Consider the following 21,928-nt stretch of genomic DNA (forward strand, 5'->3'; position numbering starts at 1 on the left):
TATAATATTTAGGATAAGAAAATTACTTTTTTTTCCATAACTGGTAAATTTTACATTAATTTTGACAATTATTGGCAAGATTTACAAGCTAGAAAATTCCATATCATCTTGTAACTAATAACATAGTGAATTCTGTAAGGTGTACAGGCCACATTTATTCTAAGTACTTACTGATACAAATATTTGCAGCTCCATCTTGTGGTTGAAAAATGTGTTTAGTTGCATATGAGTGTAACAATGTAAGTGCAAGCAGTACTTATTTTTATGCCTAAAATGATTATAAAATATTGTCTCCAGTAAAGCGAGATAGAACATTGGATTTTCTGGTCACATTGGGTTTAATCATTAAACTAAGGTACACTTGTTTACATACAATCAGGTGTAGTATTAAAGGCAATGATCCCCTTTTGCACCAAATATTTTTTTTGTTCATTTGCTTCCTAAATGCAATGTTAAGCAACTTTTCAAATAGTTGTCATTAAACATTTTCTATCATTTTGCTTCTGCAGTGTCTGTAAATTCTTTCTCTGAGTGTTTTGCAAAAATGTTACAAATCCAACATATGTCCTGCTCCTAATCCTGAGAGCTCCCTCTGTTCCTTCCCTTCTCACTCTCAGTTTTAATGAGGTTGTCCAGGGAAAACAAGTTATCACCTATACACAGAATAGGTGATAATTTGTTGAGTGGTGTGGATCCAATCGCTGGGACTTGTACGAATTAGCAGAATGGGTATCCCTGTTAGAATAGATCGAATGTGCACGTTTGACTATCGTGCCATTTTGTAACGGAGATTAAAGTTCCTTGTCGGGGATAATGTACGTTCCATCGGTAAGACACTCAGGTTATGAGTTATTTTAACTGGACAACCCCTTTAAAGATAGCAACCGTGGGGGGGGGGGGGGGTGATACACTGATCTCAACAATGGAGAGAGAGGAAAGTATTTATAGTCTTATGTGGCACCCCAGGGGTCTGGTTTCCCACAGTAATGTAATGTTATGTCTGAGAGCAGGTGGGAGGTCCTTTGGTAAGGGATCCTGTGCATGCCACACCTCCTGCCCAGTCTTGGGAGGGGAAGAACTTCCCCTATATAAACCCGGAGCTGAGGCAGGGTTAGGAGTAGAGAAGAAGTAGAGACGAGAAACAGTCATAGGAAGAAACAGCAGAAGCTCAGTGGGAGCAATACTACTACGAGTCAGGGGCTGGCAGCTGCAGAGCTCGCCCTGACTGAGAAGCTTTCTTACCGGACCCGGCGTCCGAGGCTGTGGGGACTAACTCTTACCCAGCAGCAGAAGCCGACCGGCAGGGGATTTCAGGTCCTCAGGCCCAGAAACCCGAAGGCACGGTCACACGCGTGGGACCAGCACCGCCATCGTGGAGCGGAAGCCATTAGAAGGCCCCGAGTCACCGGCCATACGGGTGAGCACCACACGGTACACTCAGGGACGTGGGCTACTTATATCCGCTTCTAGCAAGGTAGCCAGAAGAGTACAGTCAGTTTGGGAGGCCTACAACTCCGCCTGGCTAGGGGAGATCCCATCTGCTCAAGGACTGACCAGGCCCCGTTCGCTAGCAAGTACTCCGGGAGGGTCTATCGTTGTTACCAGTAAAGACCCTGAATTACACCGCACCGTCTCTGAGTGGTTCCTGCTACCCCCATCTTCCACGTCGGCTGCCCTGAGGCCATACCCCTCCCGTTGGGGGTTATACTATCACGCTGCACAATTCTACACCGGCCTCAGCGGTCTGCCCTGCAGCGGCAGCTCCATAGCTGCAAATCAACGGGTGGCGTAGTCGACACTCAAATAACATCTATCAAGACTGCCACACACTGAGTTTGACTCCCTGGGCACGGACCGGGTCCCCGCCACTCGGAGACTACAACCCTCATCTGATCCGGTTCCGGGTAAGCCCCATGCGCGAGACGCTGCGCGACACAGCAGGCCCAGGGGCGCGTCAACTTTGGCGTAGTCGGCAGGATTTCGTGCCCGCAACCACCGGGTACTGCGTGCCTGAAAAAGAGACTTTTAAAACTTACCATCCGTGAAGTTTTCCCGCCATCGGTGAAGATTCCCGCCATCCGGCGCCATTTTCAGCCTTCTTCCCGCCATCTGTGAAGATTCCCGCCATCCGGCGCCATCTTCAGCCTTCTTCCCGCCATCCGTGGAGTTTTCCCGCCGTTGGACGCCATCTTGAGGACGCCGCGCGGGAAGAAGAGGGGCGTGGACTCTGAAAAGCCCGCGAGAACTGAAGCCCCGCCTCACGTCCGGACGTTGCGTAAGGTCCTGGAAGGAGCCCAGCAGACGCCGACGTCACCGGAGAGCGACGGAAGGTCCTCAACCCTGACGATCCACTGCGGAGCCGCGGCCTACGGAAGAGGATCATCACAAGGTAGGCCACGGTCCACTAGGGGGGAGAAGGATGTCGGATACGGAGGAGAGCTTCACCGCTTCAACCCCCACCAGCGCCACCGCTGTTGCGGTCATGCCCTATATCCCGGGGGCAGCCTGGCTACCCCAGTACTCAGGGGAGTCACATACCCTGCATGACTTTAGAGAAAAGCTGGATAGCCTCTTCCAGGTGTACCCCCTCACAGAGGAGCAAAAAGTGAGCATCCTGGTGGCCCAATTAACCGGAGCAGCCCGAAGGGAGGTAAAGTCCTGGCCACCTGGGGGGAGGACTGTCGCAGGGATACTAACCCGGCTGAGGGACACCTTTGATACCCGCACCTCAGCCGAGATCAAGCTTAGATTCTACGGGTGCAAACAGCGGGCCCATGAGAGTATAAGGGACTATGCCCTGAACCTACAAGAGGCCCTGAGAGCCGTTAAGCAGACCGACCCTGACGGCGTGGGAGACGAGGACAGGCTGTTGACTGAACAATTTATAGAGGGTTTATATTGCAATGCCCACCGAACCCAGTTGCGGGCAATGGCCCTACAGGACCCTCATCTGGGATTTGCACAGTTCAAGGACAGAGCCATCCGGGTGCTCCGAGAACCGGCACCGGATGGCGTTGTGACCCACAGGCGCCCAGCTATCACTTACCACCAGGAGGCGGCGCCCTTGTCGGCAGGGCCTGTAGGGGCTGATGCGCAGGCTTTGAACAATGACCCGGCTCCAGACCTGCACCATCAGGTCCAAGAGCTAGCTAAAAGCGTTGCTGCGTTAACCCGAACTGTGCAGTCTTTACAGGCTTCCACTCCAGGGAAGATCCAGCTGGCATCCGGACCGGAGAACATCCCGTGGCGTCGACCAAGGAGGACCCCACCGGCCAGAGGAAGACCCAGTGACCGGTACAACGAGGACGGACGACCCATCTGCCGCCGCTGCAATCAACCCGGACATATGGCAAGGTACTGTCCTTTAAACTGGCACAACCTGGGGGTAGAGGGCCAACCCCCAGGAAAAAGATCACCAGGCCCATCGAACTGGCGCGACAAATATGTCGGAGGACGTCCAGTCTTGCCTGTGGTACTGGATGGCATCCCTATGAGTGCCCTACTGGACACCGGGTCACAGGTCACCACCATCCCGTACGTGCTCTTCAAGCAGTACTGGAATGACTCGGATATAACCCGCTACCCTGACGACGACTTGAGTATCATCGCCAGCAATGGTCAGCCCGTGCCACAGATCGGATTTAAAGAGGCGACCATTAAAATTGGTAGAGTCGAACTAGCAGCACAGGGACTGATTATTGTAGACATTGACAAACACGAGAGTCACCCAAAGATAACGCTAGGAACTAATGTAATTGAAAATTGTCTTGCAGAGGTGATTTTCCTTTTACAGCAGGTTGCCAAGAACGCCAGCTCCGGCGAGCAGCGGGTGCTCCAGAAAGAGATCCGGGCACTGATGCGACGGCAACAGGTGGAACTCTCCGGCGGTGAGATTGGTAGCGTAAGAATGTGTGACCCTTTTCCTACTGCCATGCCCCCAAAAAGTGAAATGATGATTTGGTGCCGGGCAGCTATTGGTCTGAGAGGTAGAGATTACCAGGCAATGGTAGAACCAGTTTACTCAGACAGTAGGCCCACCATCTTGACAGCACGGGGGGTGGTTAATGTACGCCATGGGAGGGTGCCCGTTCGCATAATCAATATCGGGAAGAGGGAAGTGTACCTGCCCCGGTATGCCACGCTAGCCAAATTATATACCATTAACCAAAATGCTATACAATCTGTGGAACCCTTGCCTCCATCTCACCCGGAGGAAGGTAACGGCTCTAAGAAAACAATGGAGGACTGGTGTCAGCAACTACATTTGGGTACTGACTCCACTCCCTCACATCAGAAACAGGGAGTCTATCGGGTGGTTCAAGAGTACGAGAGAGTGTTTAGTAAACACCCGTTAGACTTCGGGCGAGTCAAGGGGGTAGAACACCACATCCCCACGGGAGACCATCCTCCCATAAAAGAGAGGTATCGACCCGTACCCCCTGCACACTACCAACACGCCAAGGGGATGCTTAGAGACATGAAGGAGGCTGGGGTGATCAGGGATAGCTGTAGCCCCTGGGCAGCTCCACTAGTCTTAGTCAGAAAAAAAGACAACACCATGAGGATGTGTGTAGATTACCGGAAAATCAACCGTATCACACACAAGGATGCGTACCCCTTACCAAGGATAGAGGAGTCATTGGCTGCTTTAAGATCTGCTAACTTCTTCTCTACCTTGGATCTCACTAGCGGGTACTGGCAGGTTCCTGTAGCAGAGGCGGACCGGGAGAAGACCGCATTCACCACCCCGATGGGACTTAGCGAGTTCACCTGCATGCCGTTCGGACTCTGCAACGCACCAGGAACCTTCCAACGACTAATGGAGTGTTGTCTGGGCCACAGAAACTTCAAGATGGTCCTGTTGTACCTGGACGATGTCATCGTATATTCCAAGACGTATGAGGACCACCTGAAACACCTGGCGGAAGTGTTCGAAGCTCTGGCGAGTTACGGCCTAAAGGTGAAGCCCTCCAAGTGTCACCTCCTGAAACCAAAGGTGCAGTACCTGGGACACGTGGTGAGCGCTGACGGAGTGGCTCCCGACCCTGATAAGATCACTGCAATTAAGGAATGGCCAAGCCCCTCCAGCGTAAAAGAAGTGCGGCAGTTCCTCGGGTTGGTAGGCTACTACCGAAGGTTTATTCCCGGTTTCACCAAAAAGGCAGCACCTATGCAGGACCTCCTGATAGGCCAGTCCCGGAAGGCCAAGAACCAGAAGCCGCCCTTCAAATGGGAGGAGCTGGAAGAAGAGTCCTTCCACCAGCTGAAGATGGCCCTCACGGGGGACGAAATCCTGGCGTACCCGGATTATAGCCAGCCCTTTATCCTCTACACCGACGCCAGTAACATCGGGCTAGGAGCCGTACTGTCCCAGATCCAGCAGGGGAAGGAACGAGTAATCGCCTACGCCAGCCGAAAGCTGCGACCCACCGAAAGGAACCCCGAGAATTACAGCTCATTTAAGCTAGAGTTCCTGGCCGTAGTATGGGCAGTCACCGAGCGCTTTAAGCATTACCTCGCTTCTTCCCGGTTCACCGTGTACACGGATAACAACCCGTTGACACACCTGGACACGGCAAGACTCGGTGCCCTGGAGCAGAGGTGGATGGCCCGTCTGTCCAACTACGAGTTCACAATCAAATACCGGGCCGGACGCTCCAATACCAACGCGGACGCCCTGTCCAGGATGCCCAACCTGCCGGACGAAGGAGAAGATCCGGAGGGACTGGAAGAAGTTGAACTCCCTGCGTTCCACCGTCATGGGACTATCCAGTATTCCCACCGGGTAAGGAGTAAGCAGGCTGCTACGTTGAACCCCTTACCTCACTACAACTGGGCGGAAACGCAGGACAGCGACCCTGCCGTCCGACTGGTGAAGGAGATGCTGACTCGCCCGGAGGCTTGCCTTGAACCAGACGCTCCGGAGGAAGCCAAACAACTATGGGCAGAGAGGAGTCGACTGTTCCTTTACAAGGGGAAGTTGTGCCGCAGAATGTTTAACTCCCGGACGCATGAACTACTCTGGCAAGTAGTGGTGCCACGAAGAGACGCAGCCATGGTGATGGAGGCATACCACGACGGAGCTGGACACTTCGGGTGGAAGAAGCTGGAGTTCCTGCTGCGCGAGCGATTCCACTGGGTAGGCATGAGGGGAACCATTGAGAAGTGGTGCAGAGACTGTGGCCCGTGCAACCTAAGAAGGAAGGACCGTGCCAGCCAGAAGACTCCCCTGCAGTCCATCGTCACCCGGCAGCCGTTGGAACTGGTAGCCTTGGATCATGTAAAACTGACCCCAAGCAGAAGTGGCTACGTCTACGCACTAACCATCGTGGATCACTACTCCCGGTTCTTGGTTGTCGTCCCCGTCAAGGACTTAACAGCTCGAACAGCAGCGAGAGCCTTCCAGCAGCATTTCTGCCGTCCACACGGGTACCCGGACCAAGTGTTGACAGACCAGGGACCTGCCTTTGAAGCGGAGGTCTTCCAAGAATTCTGCACTCTGTATGGCTGCCGGAAGATAAGGACGACACCCTATCATCCGCAAACTAATGGACTTTGTGAGAAAATGAACCAGGTGGTAATGGATCTTCTGAAAACGTTGCCCCTGGAAGAACGCAGTCTGTGGCCTGAGAAGCTGCCCGATCTGGTGGACCTATACAACCACATCCCGGTAGGTTCCACCAACTGTACCCCGGCTTACCTAATGAGGGCAAGACCTGGTAAGTTACCTATTGACCTGGAAATGGGAGTCCTGACACCCGAGGACACTTCACCAGAAGCAGACTGGGACACAGAGAGGCAGCAGCAGTACCGGAGAGTACAGGAGAGCGTGGAGCGAAGTCTCTGTCAGGCTAGGGAAAGACAAGAGAAAACTTACAACCAGTATGCTCCCGCTGTTCCCCTGGTACCCGGAGAGCAGGTCTTGAAGAGGAAGAGACGGCTCCACAAGTTGGACGACCAGTGGGAGAAGGACCCGTACACCGTACTGCCCTCAAGCCACGAGAACCCGAAGGTTTGTACCATCAGTAAAGACGGAGGGGAAACCACAGCCATTGTATCCCGGGACCACCTGAAAAAGTGTCCCGAACAACTGAGGAACCCTGAAGAGGAACAAGAAGACCATCGACCCGTAGAGGAAAGGGAAGATATGGTTAGTACTGTGCTCGGGGACTTCCCTCGGTCTTGGACTCAAGTCAATGGTGCAGTTGTGGTACCCGTACTCACCTTCCTCCAACCAGCATCCCAAGCACCTACGGAGCAACAGGTAGAGCTGGAAGAACAGCCGGTCCAGGAGGCAGAAGACCCCACACCAGCAGACCAGGAGGATCAACCCTCTGCTTGCAGTGAGCCTGCCATATCCCTAGTGAGCCAAAGAGCCGGTAGACAGCTGCCCAGTTTACCCTTGACAGCTCCTACACCCTGTAGTTCAGGGCTAGACAGTCAGCTCCGTAGGTCCACTAGGGCCACTAGAGGCCAGTTACCCGCACGTTGGAGGATTTGAAGTGTATAAATTGTTTTATTTATGTTTACCTGTGTATTGTTGCTTGTGTATAATTTTGTGTTTCTAGTTATTTGTAGGAGTCCTTGGTGGATTTACCGGGAATCCCTTGTACATAGTTGGAGCGTAACCCAGGATGGACTAAAGACTGTTAAGGACTCGGGGCAGGACAAACCCCTACCTGGTTACGTCTCCCTGTTTTGGTGAAATGGACACCTTGCTTTTCTTCAAAGACTGCACCCGGTTACGGACATGCCGTGACCACCTTTATGTGTTTCTTCTTATTGTACTGTTATTGTTGTTATATCTTGTTATGTTTTTCTAAAATATGTTTAGTCCCGGAGTACTAAATTTCACTAGGGGGGAATGTGGCACCCCAGGGGTCTGGTTTCCCACAGTAATGTAATGTTATGTCTGAGAGCAGGTGGGAGGTCCTTTGGTCAGGGATCCTGTGCATGCCACACCTCCTGCCCAGTCTTGGGAGGGGAAGAACTTCCCCTATATAAACCCGGGGCTGAGGCAGGGTTAGGAGTAGAGAAGAAGTAGAGACGAGAAACAGTCATAGGAAGAAACAGCAGAAGCTCAGTGGGAGCAATACTACTACGAGTCAGGGGCTGGCAGCTGCAGAGCTCGCCCTGACTGAGAAGCTTTCTTACCGGACCCGGCGTCCGAGGCTGTGGGGACTAACTCTTACCCAGCAGCAGAAGCCGACCGGCAGGGGATTTCAGGTCCTCAGGCCCAGAAACCCGAAGGCACGGTCACACGCGTGGGACCAGCACCGCCATCGTGGAGCGGAAGCCACTAGAAGGCCCCGAGTCACCGGCCATACGGGTGAGCACCACACGGTACACTCAGGGACGTGGGCTACTTATATCCGCTTCTAGCAAGGTAGCCAGAAGAGTACAGTCAGTTTGGGAGGCCTACAACTCCGCCTGGCTAGGGGAGATCCCATCTGCTCAAGGACTGACCAAGCCCCGTTCGCTAGCAAGTACTCCGGGAGGGTCTATCGTTGTTACCAGTAAAGACCCTGAATTACACCGCACCGTCTCTGAGTGGTTCCTGCTACCCCCATCTTCCACGTCGGCTGCCCTGAGGCCATACCCCTCCCGTTGGGGGTTATACTATCACGCTGCACAATTCTACACCGGCCTCAGCGGTCTGCCCTGCAGCGGCAGCTCCATAGCTGCAAATCAACGGGTGGCGTAGTCGACACTCAAATAACATCTATCAAGACTGCCACACACTGAGTTTGACTCCCTGGGCACGGACCGGGTCCCCGCCACTCGGAGACTACAACCCTCATCTGATCCGGTTCCGGGTAAGCCCCGTGCGCGAGACGCTGCGCGACACAGCAGGCCCAGGGGCGCGTCACTTACATGACGACAGAGAAAATAGGTGATAAAAAAGGAGTATAGTACACAAAGAGGAAATAAGTACAGGATAGAAGCTGTACTGATATATGAGCTAATGATGACAGCAACATCCTGGATGTACCTAGACTTTGCATCCAGCCTGTATTACACTCCCACAAAAGAAAAATCTGACACCAGGATCAGGCTGCAAGCTGTATATCAAGAGGTCTGAAAATTAATGAAGAAATGAGGATTGCAGACTGAAAGTTAGTGCACATCAAACATGGTGTCATTAAAGGGAATCTGTCACCATGTTTTTGCCCTGAATCCAGCAATGTATCACTTGCTGGGCAGCTTGCAGTTATTTTGATAAAATCACTGTTTTTTGTGCTGCAGATCTAGCAGTTCTCTGAATGCTGAGCTTTGATAACTCCGCCCACATCACTGATTGACAGTTTTCTTTGTACACTGGCACCTTTGTGCCCATGCACAATCAGCGGTGGGTCAGGGTTATACAGAGCGCATGAATATGAAGGACTACATGGCAGCAGGTTTACTAGTCCTCTAGTGATAATCTCCTGCTGATAAAACAGTGATTTTTTCAAAATGACACTAAGCAGCCCAATATGTGACACATCTCTGGAATCAGGCTCTCTATTCCTACATTATGCTAGTCTCAGATTAAGTGGCAAAAACCTGGTGACAGATTCCCTTTAACTATCGTTACCAACTAATATGTAAAATCATTTTTTTCCATGCCAAAGGTGTCCATGGCTTTTAATGTTATGGTCAATGTGTTCTCCTCTCTTGTCAACAAAGGAGAGCGGTTACACAGAGCATGTCTGACTCTGAAGGACGTGTCCAGCATTACACAGACACCACATTCATTTGAAGAGCACTGGATAATACTACATTTTCTCTAAGGCCACGGCCCCACTATCAGTATTCGGTCAGTATTTTTTCTCAGGAGTGGGAGCCAAAACCAGGTGAGGAACAATCAGAGAAAAGGTATAATAGAAACAAGTCACCAATTCTGCATTTATCACCAACTCCTGGTTTTGGCTCCCACTCCTGAGAAAAAATACTGACCGAATACTAACCAAATACTGATAGTGGGGCCGTGGCCTAAAAGGGAAACTTTGTGGCATTGTCTAATATAGAGAAGCAATTTAATGTCCCCCTTTGCCTCCTTATGGCTAGTGAACTTACCTCATAAAAGCCCCGTACAAGAGCTTCCGTCTGCTGAACCACCCCACGCTCCACTCGCCACTTCACCATTTTCTCAATATATTCTTTCTTGTTTTTCTCTGTAACTTGCAGATTTGCACCCCCTGACTTCAGCTCTCGCTCTGTGACCTGTCCCATGCAGAAAACGAGAACAGTCGTCCACAATCAATGACACTTTTTTATTTCATTTTACTGTCTTACAATATTTATGGTGACATAACATATTCTCTTTCATGAATGCAAACACTAAACTTTTCCGTAGGGAGGACTAATGCCCCGGCATCCATTCTGACAGTGGCCACTGACTGGTGCATGCTTCCTGAGCGTATGACAATGGCCACAATGCTTGGCAAATAACTAATGTTTGTCATTGCAATGCCAATATTATTTAATTAACAAAGTGAACAGAGCCCAACAAAACCAAACTTTAATTTTATAAAGGGCATCAAATATTTCCATCCGACAGGCCAGACCTGTTTTGGATTTCCTGGAATTACAGAGGACGATTGATAATCAAAGCTTTTTGTTGTTGGTTGGGGGGAGTGCTCCTAGAGATTGGCCTTCCTTTCGTTTCATTGTACAAATACATTGCAGACAACAAGCGTTGCAGATTGAAGTTATCAATACATTTCTATTCTCGTAATGATAATCACAAGATAAGACAATGCAAGCAAGAACCCAACGGAAGACTAAAAGTGCTAAAAGTGTCATAATGCACAAATTATTTGCAGTTATATCTATCTAGCCCAAGGGTGAAGATTATATTTGCATTTATTATTTACAAGGGGCTTATATAAGCCACCACTAGGCTCACGGCTGGGAGCTGCGCCAATTTAAAAACACTGTCGTAGATGGGTTGTTGTTCCAAACTCTAACCTTGCGTTTTGCAAATTGGATTGAAGCTCTAGAAATATGTTTTTTTCCCTGTGACCCCTAAGTTCCCAATGTCATACGCTAGTGATTAAGAATTTTCCATACTTAAACATTTGACCAGGGATCTCTGTGAGGAAGAATGTCGTTCAAGATCAATGGTTTGTTTGTTAAAAATCTGTTTTATTGGCTTCACAAAGAGTGTAGAAAAACAGAATAAATGACTTCCAGTAAAAGTGCAAAAAAGGCAGCAGTTTGTCAAGAATACCATGGAGTTGATGGCCCTTAAGACAGTGTGCGGAATATCAGGCAGATGTTTCTGGATAGTAACGCAGGGGGGTGTGGAGGGGATTGGATGAGGTTTCATGGCATGCGGATTCTAAGTATATCGAATAAAAATCAAAACAATAATGTGGAATCTTTTTAACAAGTATTGAAGTCTGCAGGAGAACCAATTAAGACATTTTTTTCCAGAGCCTAAATGTTTTTTTTAGCCTTGCTTATTAATTAGTATCTAATTCTGGGGACAACCATCAGTCATAAGATCATAAGGGATGGAACATTGGGTAGAGAAATGCAAATCAAACTTTCAGGTAAAGTGGGGCTGAGTTGTAGTGAAAATTCATAAGGAGACACAATGTTCCTCAAAAGACCCCTCATTCTAGCATTCATGCATGTAAGTCTGTTTGGATCAATACTGAGTATTTTCCTTTTAAGTTTTTTATATTTTGTATGACCGTATACAAAGGTTGTACAGGCCATTATTACAGACCCATATGTAAGTAGTGCGCCATATTATGGTGCATCCATGAGAAACCATATTCTCCATGCAATATTTTATTTCTCATGGATTCATACTGAAAACCTGTGTGTGCTACAGCATAACAAAGAAGAATTGTAGAAGTGCTGTAGCACACACCCACACCTTCTGGATCGGTAGTGTCCACAACACGTAGATAGGACAGTGTGCATGAGACCTTAGGCTGGTCATATTTGCAATCTTAGTATAAATGTATTTATTTAATGTAAATGATCATAGATGTAAGTATTCAATATATATTTCCACACAAGCATGCAGGTATAAAAAAGAACTAGTTAAAACATCATGTAATGTGCTGAAAAGGCAATTCAAGTCCTGCACTTAACATATATGAATTATTAAATTTCCTGACTATATTGTTAATATACACTGTGTGCAGAATTAGTAGGCAAGCTGTATTTTAGAGGATTATTTTTATTATTGATCAACAACTATGTTCTCAATCAACCCCAAAGACTCATGAATATCCAAGCTTTATATTTTTGGAAGTTGGAGTGGGTTTTTTTATATTTGGCTATCTTAGGAGGATATCTGTTTGTGCAGGTAACTATTACTGTGCAGAATTATTAGGCAACCTAATAAAAAACAAATATAATCCCATCTCACTTGCTTATTTTCACCAGGTAAACCAATATCAGTGCACAAAATTTAGAAATAAACATTTCTGACATGCAAAAACAAAAAATAAAAAAATTAGTGATCAGTATAGCCACCTTTCTTTATGATGACACTCAACAGCCTTCCATCCATAGATTCTGTCAGTTGCTTGATCTGTTTTCGATCAACATTGCGTGCAGCAGCCACCACAGCCTCCCAGACACTGTTCCGAGAGGTGTACTGTTTTCCCTCCCTGTAGATCTCACATTTTATGATGGACCACAGGTTCTCTATGGGGTTCAGATCAGGTGAACAAGGGGGCCATGTCATTATTTTTTCTTCTTTTAGACCTTTACTGGCCAGCCACGCTGCGGAGTAGTTGGATGCATGCGATGGAGCATTGTCCTGTAGGTCTGGGAGTTGAGCTTCACTCCATCCTCAACCCAAAAAGGTCCCACAAGTTCATCTTTGATGATACCAGCCCATACCAGTACCCCACCTCCACCTTGCTGGCGTCTGAGTCGGAGTGGAGCTCTCTGCTCTTTATTGATCCAGCCTCTGGCCCATCCATCTGGCCCATCAAGAGTCACTCTCATTTCATCAGTCCATAAAACCTTTGAAAAATCAGTCTTAAGATATTTCTTAGCCCATTCTTGACATTTTATCTTATGTTTCTTGTTCAAAGGTGGTCGTTTTTCATCCTTCCTTACCTTGAGGAATCGCACACCTTGTGCTTTTTGATACTCCAGTAACGTTGCAGCTCTGAAATATGGCAAAACTGGTGGCGAATGGCATCTTGGCAGCTTCATGCTTGATTTTCCTCAATTCTTGGGCAGTTATTTTACGCCTTTTTTGGCCAACACGCTTCTTGCGACCCTGTTGGCTATTTGTCATGAAACGCTTGATTGTTCGGTGATCACGCTTCAAAAGTTTGGAAATTTCAAGACTGCTGCACCCCTCTGCAAGACATCTCACAATTTAGGACTTTTCAGAGCCCGTCAAAACTCTCTTCTGACCCATTTTGCCAAAGGAAAGGAAGTTGCCTAATAATTAAGCACACCGTATATAGGGTGTTGATGTCATTAGTAGTGTTGAGCATTCCGATACTGAAATATCGGGTATCGGCCGATATTCGCGGTATCGGAATTCCGATACTTAATTCCGATACTTTTACAATATCGAATACCGGAATCGGAAGTTCCCATAATGCCTGCGCTCTGCAGTGTCCCTGAAGGATGACAAGCTGAATGGCAGCGCTCAGCTGCGATCCAGCCTGTCATCAGAATGCCATCCCAGCGTGAGAGAATTCTCCTGATTGTTTAAAAGCCGACGGGCGGTAAAAAGCCGCCGGCTTTTAAACAATCACACAGCCCCATACTGCTTCCCCGCAGCCTCCCACCCCGATCCTCCGCTCCCCTCGCCACCTCCCATCCCGATCGTAAGTTAGGACCGGGCGGGGAGCGCAGCACCAAGGAGCGGGGAGCGAAGGACCCGGGCGGGGAAGCCGGCAGTGAAAAGACTTCACCGCCGGCTTTCCCGTTCTGTGCTGCGCTTTCCCGCCGGTTATTTCAAATGAACAGCTGAGGTATCAGGTGATGCCGATCAGCTGTTCATTTGAAGTAGCCGGGGTGCCCTCGGAGGGTTCATGTGAGTTCATGCTTGACTGCATTGCATGAACTCACATGAACTTTCCCACGGTCGCACAGGTCAGCCTCACCTCCCAGACCCGTCATGATTAGTGTGTGTGGGTGTCTGTGCGATGTGTGCGGTGTCTGTGCGATGTCTGCGGGTGTGTGCGGGTGTGCGCGGTGTCTGTGCGATGTCTGCGGGTGTGTGCGGTGTCTGTGCGATGTCTGCCGGTGTCTGCGTGCAGGCAAACATAGGCCGATGTGACACTACTACTCCCATCGGCCTATGTCTGTCCCCCGTCCACTCGTGCCAGCAGGATCAGCTCGATGGGAGCAGTAGTTCCCATCAGCCTGATCCTGCTATTTAAACTGCCCCATGGTCCCCAATAAATTTTAAATACATGTCATTGGTGGCCAGTGGTTACCTACAATAAATTAGTTTATACATTACCTGTCCCCGCCGATCGCCACCTAAAATAAAGTAAAAAATAAAAAACTACACCTATACTTACCTAGACACCTAATTCCCCGAAGCCATCGATCTCCTGTAATAAAATATAAAATAATAAACCACAACCTTATCCTTACCCCTCCGTAGTAGTCCACGAGTGTCCCACGATGATCTCCAGTTTAGAGCAGCAACATAGAATGTGACCGCTCTGAACCGCTGCCGCCACTAGAATGATGGGGCCGTAAAGCAGCCCCGTCATTGCATAAGCGGGTTCGCCGGAGTTCAGGCAGCGCTGCTCCGGTTAGCTGCTTTACGGCCCCGCTGTACCGTGAGAAATTCCCACGGTACAGCAGTGCCGTAAAGGAGGTCTCCGGAGCTGCGCTGCCTGAATGCACTCCGGTGACCTCAGTCAGGGGCTCACGCTGCCTGGAGCGGACGTGTTCCCGGCAGCGTGAGCTTACAGCAGCCATGCACAGCTGTCACCATCTCCAGATGTGACAGCTGTGCATGGGAGATCAGCGCAGGAACGTGGACAGGTAACTATTTTTTTTTTCGTAAACTAAGAATTAAATAAAATGGTGTGTTTTATTTCAAATAAATTATTTTTTTCTGGGTGTAGTGTGTGTTTTTTATTTTTAACACTTTGTAGGTTAGTAATGGGGGTGTCTTATAGACGCCCATCATTACTAACCTGGGCTTCATGGCAGCTGGCGCTGACATGAACCCCACCACTATTACCCCCTGCCACCGCACCAGGGCAGCGTGGAAGAGCGAGGCTAAGTGCCAGAATTGGCGCATCCTATGGATGCGCCATTTCTGGGGCGGTTGACGGCTGGTGTTTCTAACCTGGGAGGGGGCCAATATTCATGGCACCCTTCCTGGGCTATTAATATCAGCCCCCAGCTGTCTGCCTAGCCTTTGCTAGCTATTAAATTAGGGGGGACCCCACGTCATTTTTTGGGGGGTCCCCCATTTTAATAGCTAGTAAAGGCTAGGTATTCCGCTGGGGGCTGATATTAGTAGCCTGGGAAGCTCCGTGGGTATTACCCCCTTCCCAGGCTTCAAACATCTGCCCCAGCTGTCAGCTTAACCTCCGCTAGAGCCTACAATTACGGGGAACCCTACGCCAATTTTATTTTTAATAAATCCTTTATTTTAACACTAAATGACACTTGAGGGGTTAATAAAGATGCAGTCCCTAAATTATTATTTATTTTTTAATTAATTTTTCCCAAAAATTTTGACGTGGGCTTTGCCATATTTTTGTATGCCAGCCAGGTACAGCAGGCAGGAACGGGCTGCCCCCAACTCCCAGCTGCCTATTTGTACCTGGCCGGACACAACAATATAGGGAAGCCCTTTTTTTTTAAATTATTTCATGAAATAATTTAAAAAAAATTGACGTGGGGCTTCGCACTATATTTGTGTCCAGCCAGGTACAGCAGGCAGGAACGGGCTGCCCCCAACCACCAGCTGCCTATTTGTACCTGGCAGGACACAACAATATAGGGAAGCCCTTTTTTTTTAATTATTTCATGAAATAATTAAAAAAAATTGACGTGGGGCTTCGCCCTGTTTTTGTGTCCAGCCAGGTACAACTAGGCAGCTGGGGGCTGGAATTCGCAGCGCTGGGAGGCCCAAGCTTTCTGGGCCACCCGCGCTGCAAATTGCAGCCCGCAGCCACCCCGGAAAATGGCGCGTTCATAGAAGCGCCATCTTCTGGCGCTGTACCCAACTCATCCAGGGCCCTAGTGCGGTGGCTCACTGGGTAATAAAGGGGTTAAGGCCAGCTTGGCATTATCAGCTGGCCCTAAGCCCGAAATTCATGGGGTCACGCCAATATTAGACATGACCACCATGAATTTCTAGTAAAGTATTTAAAAAAAACACAACACCCAGAAAAAAGTCCTTTAATTGAAATAAACACACAATTCTTTATTGTTCTAAATTAAACCATACTTACCGTCACGCCCATTCCAGCTGAAGCCAATGTCTTCTGCAATAAAAGTAAAATAATAAAGCAACCTCATCCTTACCTTTCCATGGTTCCCACGACAGCTTCAGCTCTGCTACATCGAGATGACAGGCTGGACCGCAGCAGAACGCTGCCATCCAGCCTGTCATCCCGCAGACATTGAGAAGCGCAGGCATGCTTGCGCTCCTCAGTGTCTCGCTGTGACGGCATAAAGATGAGCCGAGGTCATGTCCAATGAACTCGGCTCACCTCATGCACGTCACTGACAGCATGGGAAAATTCTCCTGTACTCAGCGCTTCAGCGTGAGAATTCTCCCACGCTGTCAGTGACGTGCATGAGGTCAGCTGAGTTCATTGGACATGAACTCACCTCATGCACGTCACTGACAGCGTGAACTGTCACTGTACTTCATATATATGTGACTGACATGTTTCTATCTATCTAATCTTTGTGTGAGTCTCTATTCCTTCTATTCTAAATTGTCGGGTACCGCTGCTGAATTGCCGGCCGGCTTTTTTAAAGAGACGGTGCATGAAAACACTATTATTTTTTTTATAAATCCTTTACACTAAATGACAAGTACAGTAATCAACACTGTCACTGTACTTTATATACATCTGACTGACATGTTTCTATCTTTCTAATCTATGTGTGATGCTCTATTCTTTCTGTTGTAAATTGTCGGGTACCGCTGCTGAATTGCCGGCCGGCTTTTTTAAAGAGACGGTGCATGAAAACACTAATATTTTTTTTTGTAAATCCTTTACACTAAATGACAAGTACAGTAATCAACACTGTCACTGTACTTATTATATATGTGACTGACATGTTTCTATCTATCTAATCTATGTGTGAAGCTCTATTCTTTCTGTTGTAAATTGTCGGGTACCGGTGTATGCCGCTGATGAATTGCCGGCTTTTCGCGTAATACATTCTACATTATTCTTAGTTGTTTTACTTCATGTAGAATTAACCTACAAGGAAAGAAAGGGTTTATTTTCATTCCGATATTTGTGTCCCATTGACTTGCATTGGTTTCCGGTATCGGTCCGATCCAATCCGATACGATATTTCCTGATATTGGAAGGTATCGCTCAACACTAGTCATTAGTCAACACCCCTCCTCATTACAGAGATGCACATCACCAGATTTACTTAATTGGTAGTTGGTTCTCAAGCCTATGCAGCTTGGAGTAGGTCAACATGTATAAAAAGTATCATGTGATCAAAATACTCATTTGCCTAATAATTCTGCACACAGTGTATAAGTACAGTGCACAACACAGCACTTTACATACAGTATATAAAATTTACTTTGCATGTCCCTTAAAGAAGCACTGCCATCAAAATTTTTATTCACTTAACATATTGCAGTCATCATATTATATAGCACCGTGTACTTACAATTGCTCATTTTGTTTTTCTGCCTAGTTAATTCTTCTGTTTTCCATTAGATCCATGACATCACATGATGAAAAACAGACTAGGTGAATCCTTCTAAGCTCTATGTAGAAATAGGGGGTCCCTGGCAGGGGAAGGAGCAGAGCAGCTGGGTCAGGAGTTGAAGAGGGGAATTATAAATGCAGGGAAAAGACACTTCCTGTTTCTACATAGAGAATAGAAGAATTAGCTGGGTAGAAAGGAAAAAAGAGGAATTGTAAGTAGACAGCGCTATATAATATGATGATTGGGCTATGGGACCCATGAGCGGAGGAGAGCGGTGTCAGCTCCCTCCCCCCCGCTTGCTCAGGGCCCCGGCACCCGGCACAATACTTACCCCCCCCGTGCCTCCGCAGCGGGTCCTGTCTCTTCCGCGGCTGCTGCACAGTGACGTCTCAGGTCAGAGGGCGCGGTGACGTCTTTCCACCGCGCTCTCTCCTGAGCCGTCACAGCGCAGAGCGGGAAGACGCCGGCGCGCGTGAGGAGTCCGGAGCAGCGGCAGCAGGTGAGAAATTAGGTATTTGATTTTTTTTTTTTATTGTATGGAGGCATGGGGCATTATATGGTGGGGTGGGGGTATGTGACATCCTGCATGGGGCATTATATGGTGGGGTCGGGTGGGGGTGTGTGTCCTCCTGCATGGGGCATTATATGGTGGGGTGGGGGTGTGTGACATCCTGCATGGGGCATTATAAGGGAGGGGTGGGTGTGATATCCTGCATGGGGTATTATAAGGGAGGGGAGGTGTGTGACATCCTGCATGGGGCATTATATGGGAGGGGGAGGGGTGTGACATCCTGCATGGGGCATTATAAGGGAGGGGTGGGTGTGATATCCTGCATGGGGTATTATAAGGGAGGGGGCATGTGACATCCTGCATGGGGCATTATAAGCGAGGGGGGGTGTGACATCCTGCATGGGGCATTATAAGGGAGGGGGTGTGTGTGACATCCTGCATGGGGCATTATAAGGGAGGGGGGGTGACATCCTGCATGGGGCATTATAAGGGGGGTGTGTGACATCCTGCATGGGGCATTATAAGGGAGGGGTGGGTGTGATATCCTGCATGGGGTATTATAAGGGAGGGGAGGTGTGTGACATCCTGCATGGGGCATTATAAGGGAGGGGGAGGGGTGTGACATCCTGCATGGGGCTTTATAAGGGAGGGGTGGGTGTGATATCCTGCATGGGGTATTATAAGGGAGGGGAGGTGTGTGACATCCTGCATAAGGCATTATAAGGGGGGGGTGACATCCTGCATGGGGTATTATAATGGAGGGGGGTGTGACATCCTGCATGGGGCATTATAAGGGAGGGGGGGTGTGACATCCTGCATGGGGCATTATAAGGGAGGGGGTGTGTGACATCATGCATGGGGCATTATAAGGGGGGAACAGTCTGCATGGGGCATTATGTGGGTTGAACAGCCTGTGTGGGTCATTATGTGGGGGGAACAGCCTGCATGAGGCATTATGTGGGGGGAACAGCCTGCATGGAGCATTATGTGGGGGCACAGCCTGCATGGAGCGTTATATTGGGGCCAGTATCCTGTATGGAGCGTTATATGGGGGCCAGTAACCTGTATGGAGCATTTTATGGGGGCCAGTATACTGTGTGGAGCGATTCGCCGGTTTCTGAGCTATTGTAGAATTGACAATAGATATCACTCATGTAATGTAAGAAGTGAAATCTTTGGCCTTGTACTATATATATATTTCTCTGCGGTATTTGTGCATCATGAATGGTGGTATGTGTTAAAGGGGCCCACTCAGACTCTTTCGCCCAGGGCCGACAAAAACCTGGAGCCGGCCCTGATCCTATCTGTAGAGACATTTTCCAGCAATAATGTGTCTGTCGTTTCCAGTGAGTGTACAGAGACTGTACTGATGAAGGGTGCATTAATATCCTAAAGTAATATCAGGGAAACAGCACAATGCAGAGTTCGAGCTCTAAGAACAGTTGTTCCTGAAATGTTATTTAATGTGGAATGTACTTACTAAAACATACATGTCAGAAGAGGCGGCAGGTCCTCTCTAAGGCCTTATACACACAAGCACATTATGACTTCATGCACTGCAATACAGATCTGCAATACCATGGTTATACAATTCACTGACCACATACCGTACTGTCTCCGATGCACAACTAGTTTTCCTCTGATGGATTTAAACGGAATCTGTCACCAGGTTTTTGCTCCTCTATCTGTCAGCGGCATAATGTAGGGGCAGAGACCCTGATTCTTCCGATGTATTATTTGCTGGGCTGCTTGCTACAGTTTGATAAAATCACTGTTTTATCTGCTGCAGATCTACCAGTTCTCTGAATGCTGAGCTCTGTATAGCCCCTCAACACCACTGGCTGACATTTTTCTGTATACACTGTGCATAGGCAGAAAGCTGCCAATCAGAGGTGGGAGCTGGGTTAATCACAGCTCATGAATATGGAGAATTACATGACAGCAGGTTTACCAGTCCTCTAGTGATAATCTCCTGCTGATAAAACTGTGATTTTATAAAAACGACAGCAAGTAGCCCAGTACATGATACATCACTGGAATCAGGGTCTCTGTGTCTACATAATACTGCTCTTAGATTACTTGGCAAAAAATGTATGACATATTCCTTTTAATATGAATTTGTGAGAAAAATAATAGTGCTTTATTACAGTACATGCTACATTATACAATAGTTGTCAGTCACCCATTGATTCTAGTGGTAAGTACAAGGTACCTACACGACCGTAATGTGAACACTTTAAGATACAGTGTCTGGACAAAATGTCCACTGTTAGGGCTGACAATGTCAAGAATTTTAAACGGCTAATATGCAGTAAAAATATAAGCAGTTTTTTAAGTCCAGATATAGCTTTAGTTGTAACCTTATCTCCAGCTAACCTGACCAAACACTTCCTCATTTACTGTGAAGGTTAGATCCAAAATGTCTGTGATGTCGTTGTCCTTCATCCATTGCAAACTTTGGTGGAATTCTTCATCCAAGTATTCGAGATCACTGAGATCACAGGGGCTAGGAAAACACATGTTAGAGTAAGCAACAGGCTGTGATATTTTAGAAAATGAACATAACACAAGCATCAAATCGTAAATCATATACACAGAATTAGGCAACATTTGTATATGCCATGAAGCGCCCGGCTGTACTCACAGTCTTAATAGAGCCTTGTAGAATGGCCGTGTGAAAAAGGCATCCAGAAGATACTGGTGGATAAGGGCAAGGCCAAGGATACGACCACTGAACCGGAACCTGGACAAAGGCAAATCCCTTAGTAAATAGATATTAATCTTCCGTATTAGTTTAGAGAAAACAGTAGAAGAGGATAATAAAGAAGGAACAAGAAAATGAGTCAGAACAAGGAAAGGGTCAAGGAAGTTTGACATACAGAGCTGAGTATTTAATTAGAATGTGGGGATATTTAAAGGGGTCAGGATAGGAACATCAATTTGGTGGTGGTACGACTCCTAGCACCCCCACTGATCAGCTGTTTGCAATGCCGGCAGAGGGCGCTACTGCTGTACCGGTAGAGACCTGCTGTGCCTGGCCGCGGCCACTAAACAGTGTTACGCACCATAATAAATAAAATCCATATATAACAACTTCTTGTAGGCCATGTTCACACGTTCAGTATTTTACATCAGTATTTTACCTCAGTATTGTAAGCCAAAACCAGGAGTGGGTGATAAATACAGAAGTGATGACGTGTTTCTATTATACTTTTCCTCTAACTGTTCAACTCCTGATTTTGGCTTACAGATACTGATATAAAATACTGACCAAATACTGAACGTGTGAACGTGGCCTTAGTAGGTCATATAAATAGGCCTTAACCCTCATGACCTTTGATGTACCTATATGACATTTGCTAAAGCATCATTTTCGTGGCAAAAAGTTAAATTTTAATTTTTCCCTTCCACATTGCTTTAATTCTGGTGAAGCCCCTAAAGGGCTGAGGGGTGTAGTTTTTAGAATGGTGTCACTTTTGGGTATTTTCTGTCACATAGGCCCCTCAAAGTCACTTCAAATGGGATGTGGTCCGTAAAAAAAATTGGCCTTGT

At 47.8% G+C, this 21,928-nt stretch overlaps 1 protein-coding gene across 3 annotated transcripts in view; it reads right to left on the minus strand.

The window, feature by feature from the left end:
* Positions 1-21,928, minus strand: part of HECW1 (HECT, C2 and WW domain containing E3 ubiquitin protein ligase 1) — a 499,703-nt gene that overhangs the window by 6,422 nt on the left and 471,353 nt on the right. For all 3 annotated transcript variants that reach the window (XM_073678211.1, XM_073678212.1, XM_073678213.1), the window contains 3 exons: positions 21,021-21,119; positions 20,753-20,882; positions 10,060-10,206 (listed from right to left, as the gene is read on the minus strand). In XM_073678211.1, coding sequence (XP_073534312.1) covers positions 10,060-10,206; positions 20,753-20,882; positions 21,021-21,119 — 376 coding nt within the window. The remainder of the gene's footprint in view (positions 1-10,059; positions 10,207-20,752; positions 20,883-21,020; positions 21,120-21,928) is intronic.

This window comes from Phyllobates terribilis, unplaced genomic scaffold, assembly GCF_046119375.1.
Source record: "Phyllobates terribilis strain yellow unplaced genomic scaffold, ASM4611937v1 Scaffold_4__5_contigs__length_816908805, whole genome shotgun sequence".
NCBI lineage: Eukaryota > Metazoa > Chordata > Amphibia > Anura > Dendrobatidae > Phyllobates > Phyllobates terribilis.